Source organism: Plecotus auritus, assembly GCF_963455305.1.
Source record: "Plecotus auritus genome assembly, chromosome: 7".
NCBI classification, from domain to species: Eukaryota; Metazoa; Chordata; class Mammalia; order Chiroptera; family Vespertilionidae; genus Plecotus; species Plecotus auritus.
In genome coordinates this window covers 8,298,289-8,304,494 of record NC_137774.1, presented here as the reverse complement: position 1 = coordinate 8,304,494, position 6,206 = coordinate 8,298,289, and the positions used below count along the sequence as shown (strand labels likewise).

Genomic DNA, 6,206 nt, shown 5'->3' with positions numbered 1-6,206 from the left:
AAGAGACGGGGGTGGGGTGGGGGAGAACAATAGTTTCAGTGGAAGACAATGCAATGTTTTTAAAAATCAGCCTAAGGCACAAATAGGAAGCCACTACTTAGAAGTTGTCTGTTGCCCTTTGATTCAGTGAAAATGCCTCCAGTGGCTTTGGTATTCTAGAGGGAGACTAAGCAAGGTGAGGGTGATCCTAGCCCCAGGACAGGTGGCCGTGACCTCCTGCGTTGGAACTCAGACCTTCAGAGTCAGCTCTCATGAAGACCCACAGGCCGGCGGGGCACAGCTTGGACGAAGAGTACAGGAAGCAGGTGTAGAGCAGGGATTGCAGGGGAGTCTGCAGGGAGAGAGAGAAGGGAGAGTTAGACATGGGAAATAAAAAGATATCTCAGTGCTGGAGACAGAAAAGATCAGACCAAAATGATGTAGGGAGGGTTTGCCACACACAAATCATACAACCCACCAGAACCTCTTCCATCAGACCCACGTCCACACTCAGCTGTGTCTTTCCACATCCAGGCGTCCCCAGGGCTCGGCTTAGGGACCCGGCTACCATTTGTGATCCATTCTATCAACAGCACAATCTGTACACACCAGCAATGGTAAATGCATCACTAAGCAAGGCAGTTTCTTTAGGATGAGATCTCCTTCACCAGTACGTGAGTTATCTCAGCGGAATCTGACAGTCAGGTATGTGGCCTGGCCAGGAATTGCCTAGATGACACGTACTTGCAGTCCTCGCTCTCCAGAAGGTTCCGGTACGTGGCGATCTCACACTCCAGCCGGGCCTTGACATCCAGCAGCACCTGGTACTCCTGGTTCTGCCGCTCCAGGTCAGCCCGGATCTCGGCCAGCTGCTCCTCCACGGTGCTGATCAGGCACTGCATCTGGGCCAGCTCGGTGCCAAAGCGGGCCTCGGCCTCACACAGGGAGTTCTGCAGACAGTCTTTCTATAATGGGAAATAATGGGGGGAAAGTCCCAGGGGATGAAAAATTCAACAGTGAATTGGCTGAATTCAACAGGCAGGTGGCAAATTCCAAGAAGTCGCAGGGCATTTCTAGAGCTCTGAAGAAATTACCATCAATGTGACCATGGCTTTTTACACACACACACACACACACACACACAAATCTAACTTGAACTGTGTCATGTTCCCCCTAATGCCTCCAGTACATGACATGAAGGAGACACCCAGCAAAATCTTGTGAAATGAGTGCCTGAACCTCCACACCTCATTCTGAAGGAAGTGAAGTTAACTTGTAATAGGAACCATTTTTCTGGGTCAAACTAGCCTTAAAAGCAAGCCTTCTCCACTCAGGAGAGAGGAACCCAGCTCAGGCTCAAACTTAATGTTTATAGAACTGAGCAGGGAGACTTCTCAGATACGCTGTGACCAGGCCGTGGCAGTAGCATTCGCAGTGCCGTGCGGGTGCAGGAGGACCCGTACCAGGTGGTGCTGGGCTTGGCGCTCCACCTCCAGGGCGTTCACCGTGCATCTCAGCTCCAGGATCTCCGACTGGCAGCACTGAAGCTCCTCAGAGCAGGACGAGGCCTGCAGGCTGATGCCTTCAGACTGAAGCACAGTGCACAGAGACGTGATCAGCGCCCTGCCCAGATGGCAGCCAGGCTCCCCTGCCCCCTGCTCCGCAGCACCGCCTCACCTGAGCTTCGAACCACTGCTCCACATCACGCCGGTTGGTCTCCACCATGGTCTCATATTGGCACCGCATCTCCTCCAGCACCCTGCTCAGGTCCACGGTGGGCTCCGTGTCTAGCTCAATCCGGAGCCTGTCTCCCAGCTGGCACTTCAGAATGTTCACTTCCTACAGGGACAGAAGAACCCCAAGTGAGAAAAGAGCTTTTGAGAGAGCAGAGAGCACATGAACCACTCTCCTAACAAGCAGTATGAGGGGCAACTCCTCATACACACTGATGTGAAAGGTCTTGTTGCCAAGGCCAATGGGAAGAACCCATCTGGAGACCTTCCTAAACTCATGAGGCAAATCTTTAGAAAAGAAACTCCCATCTGCCACATCCCACAGAGTCAGCTTGACTCAATCCCAGATCAAACCATTATCCTGATGCCAACTGACTCCAATCCTAGAGCCACAGGGTGGAAGGTGCTCCCTTTCCTACCCAACACCCCACACCACCACCACCACCACCATGAGTCTGCAGCCACAGGGCCAGACCTTCTCATGGTTGCTCTTGAGGCAGAGCTGCTCCTCCTTCAGGGACTCCTGCTGGGCCTCCAGGTCAGCCTTGGCCAGGCTCAGGTCATCCAGGAGCTTGTGCATCCCACACATGTCCGCCTCCACCAGCAGGCGCAGGGAGTGCTCACTCTCATGCCTTCCATCACAGGAGATGCAAGGTCAACAAGATGTCAAGGAGAGCCCCTCTCACCTGACCGTGGTTCCCACCTTGGATCCCCATTTGCTCACCTGATCAACTATCACTGTGTTAGACTCTGTAGCTACAGAGCCCATGGTCACTGACTAGATGAAACCTGAGTCTCAGAAAGAATAGTAGATGTCTAGGATTATATACCTTGATTAATAGTAAATAATGGACTCAACCTAAGTATTCAAACTTCAAATGCAGTATTCTTTCTGCCATAGGAAAAAGAATAGATTAAATATAAGCCTTCTGGACCTACAGTTTGCTACTTCACCCATTGGATTAATTATTTCTCATTGTTTTTCTCATTCATTCAATTGCAACTCTTAATAAAAGAAACTACAATGACAATTATTCCCATTAATGGATTAGGCCAAGGGTCAGTGAGTCTGTCAATAAACTATGCACTGAAAGTTTATTCTTAGAATGACTTGATTTTGCTTCAGGTTATAACACAAAGCCCTCTTTTCTTCTAGATATGGGGAGAATATCATATAGAATCTAACCAATCTAGACCCTACCTCCTTTCTTATTTTAATGTTTTTGTTCTCTTTCATCCCACATAATGACCATTTCTAGTAACAGGTTAAATTATGGTTTGGAGAGGAAGAAAGAGGACACTTATTCATTGATTCATTCATTATTCTCATCAACAACTATTTTGAGCACCTACTCTGGACAAAGTACTCTGGTGGCCACTTAGAAATAAAACAGAAGAGAGGAGTCACTCTTAGCCTGCTTCTGCCCTTACTTACTTGATCCTAAAGTCATCGGCAGCCAGTTTGGCATTGTCAATTTGGCTAACCAGCCTGGCATTCTCAGCTTTGCTGCACAGGATCTAAGAAAAAACAGGAAGAACATTCACACACTAACATCACACTGGGCTCCAGCCCTACATGTGGAATCTACCCTCCTGCTTAAGAACACCCAAGAACCCTAAGTTCTTTGAGCCTTCAGTGGTTTTGCCTGCCATGCCCTCCACCTCTCTCAGACCCAGCACACCCCAGGCTACTCCAGACCCCACCTTCTGCTGGAGCTCCTCGATGGTCTGGAAGTAGCCCTGGTAGTTGGGGCACATGGTGGTCTCATGGCATTTGCTCCACTCTCGGATCTTAGTCTCCAGCTCTGCGTTCTCCTGCTCCAGCTGCCGCACCTTCTGCAGGTAGTTGGCCAGGCGGTCGTTCAGGAACTGCATGGTCACCTTCTCATGGCCGTTCAGGGTGCCTTCACCATAGGCCCCACAGCTTCCGATGTTGCCAGGAATGTTGCGGGTTCCTGGCAAGGGGCAAGCATTGTGGCAGCTGTTGGGCAGACAGAGATTGGGTCGGCCCAGAGGGGTGGTCCCCACACGAACTCGGTTGACATGTGCCAAGCTGGCCAGGAGGCCCTGGCAGGCAGCCTTTTCCTCTAAGCCAGGGTGGTACCCAACATCAATGGAGGAGGGGCAGACAGTTCTTTCTCCAGGATTCTGGGTGCTGCCCAGAGGCTGGCTTGAGGTCATGTAGAAGGAAGTCATGGTGTGGGCTGATGCTACACAGGAGGTTCAGAGCAGCTGGAAAGGCCAAGACACGAGTCTGAGAACCCCCTTCCCTCCTGGGCCTTTTATACCGTATCCCAGGTGGGTGTTGGCTCAGTGCTTTGACCTCACTGCCTTGATTTTCAACCTGTTGTTGTACCGCCATCCTGTTACTCAGCTGTTGAGTTTACCACCAAGAGTTCCTCACCTCATTAAAGGAATGCTGATGATCTGAGGTGCCTCTTGACTCTTTGATACCAGATTGTCTGTTCATGGAAGATTAGAGTTTTATATTCCTACTCAACTACCACCAACAGTTAATGCAGCCTCAGATGTCCTCACTCTGGGCTGGACAGTCTCCCTGTGGATGCGGCCACACTGAAGGATCAAATCTTTCAGTCAATGATTTGTGTAGCAGGAGAGACAGCAAATCTATAAGATCTAGTGTCTCTCCCACCTATGGTTGGAATCAACTGAGCTTTTCTTTCAAGAGAAATGCCAGTTTATAAAACTAGCAAGTCTACTGATATTTGAATATTGAGTGGTTCCCATTTCTTCTTTTTTCTTTTCTCTTTTAAATTGCATACTCCCCTGGAGGAGCAACAAAGCATCAATGCACTAGGAAACATTGCTGCTAATTCAGTTTTGGTTGACTAGTCCACATCAGCATTCATTCATTCATTCATTCATTCACTTGTTCAGCATGTTTCCTGAACACCCCCATAACTCAGGTGGTGTGCTGGGTCCAGGACACACAATGGTCCCTGTTCTTCAGGAGAAAACAGTGTGACTGAAATCATAGGTTCTTAAACAAACTTGAATGAGAACCATAGATCAATGAGAATTAGTGAAAGACAGAAAATTCATCATCCTGACCACAGGTGTATCTAGAGAGAAACTACTAACAAAAAACACAATCTTATTTAATCCAGAAAATGGAAATTGGGCCACAAAGCTCAAAGGATGTTGAGACAAAAGTTCAAGAACTAACATTTAAAGAGGATACAGGTAAGCTAGCTATTCTACTGTATTCTTTCCTATTGAGTCCTTCCTACCTGTGAGGCGGCTGTTCTTAGCCTCGATGTGCAGATGAGGAAACTAAAATAAAGTTCATTTTCTGATTCACAGAGCTGATAAGCTGGCAAGGGCTAGATTCTGTCTCATATCTGTAGAGCCCATTCTCTCTCCACCTCACCACAACCTCCAGGGGGGAACAACCCGTACTGCTTCCCAGGCCATTACTCAGGAAAGTATACAAGGCTTAGTTATTGGACAGAAAGTTGGAGTGAAAAAGAATATTATTGAGGGTCCTTGTATCCCGGCACAGAGATACTGAGGCAGGGAGGACAATAAAATGCACATAGAAAAAGTTATGCTTAAATATGAGAATCAGTAGCATATCTCGGATCCCAAAGAGTTTCTTCAGAGTTTCATCAGGGCCATTGCGACCACCTTCTGTGGGGCCAGGCATTGCCCCTCCAAAGTGGCCAAGGAAAAGTAGAGGGACCTAAAGACTAAGGAAGATCCAATGGGATAAGACCCTAAAAGAGTATAAAAAGAGCAAAGTTCAGGAACAACGATCCCCATGGGACCCAAATGGGAGGCAGTGGGTATGAGGATGGGCGAGACCTAGGTTCTTGGAATTCTCTCAAGAAGAATTAAATAAAGAGAACTGGAATTCTCCCCCAAAGGAAAACTGCTCTGGGTCAGCTGTGCCTCTCCCAGCTACCCTGAGGTCATCGATGAATAATTCTTTGCTGAGGCAATCCTTAGAAGACCTCTCCCAGCCAGGTTGTCCTTCAGAGGCCTCTGAGCACAATCTGCATATGTTCATCTTCAAACACCTTTTTGTTTCTCTCTTCCGTCTCATCATAGCGTCACTGTAATCCAGAGAATTGGACCATTAAAATGGTTTCCTTTGATTTGCTAAATAGGCTCCATCTTTTGACCCTATCCCCAGGCAGGATTTGTCCCATTGATGAACATCATGGTTCCTTCCATCTCAGAACACACTTCCAGGCATCAGAGCTGAAGTTTGCATCCCTGGCTGACACCCCTCTCTAAAGCTGGGTTTTGTGTCCACCTTCCCCCCGTGTGGGCTCTGTAAGGTCTGTGTTGCTTAGTGGCATTGATGCTGCCTGCTCCTCTGTAGAGCCGTGGATTCTGCTGCTTCTCTTTTGTCTCAAAGGAACTGGCAGTAAGTGGACGGCGTGAAGCAGGTGTTTGAGATGCACTCGGCTGTGTAGGTGAGGAGGATCCGACCCTGGACACCGTAGACTGCCCCCGTTCCTCCCCTGT

At 48.6% G+C, this 6,206-nt stretch overlaps 1 protein-coding gene across 1 annotated transcript; it reads right to left on the bottom strand.

The window, feature by feature from the left end:
- Positions 1 to 249: 249 nt before the first annotated feature.
- On the bottom strand, positions 250 to 3,908 carry LOC308254748 (keratin, type I cuticular Ha7-like; the record flags this gene model as incomplete). The annotated part of the gene is made up of 7 exons (XM_080681139.1): positions 250 to 331; positions 724 to 944; positions 1,443 to 1,568; positions 1,657 to 1,818; positions 2,188 to 2,344; positions 3,148 to 3,230; positions 3,417 to 3,908. 7 exons carry the CDS (start codon positions 3,906 to 3,908, stop codon positions 250 to 252), a joined length of 1,323 nt encoding a protein of 440 aa, XP_080537265.1.
- Between the last annotated feature and the right edge of the window lie 2,298 nt (positions 3,909 to 6,206).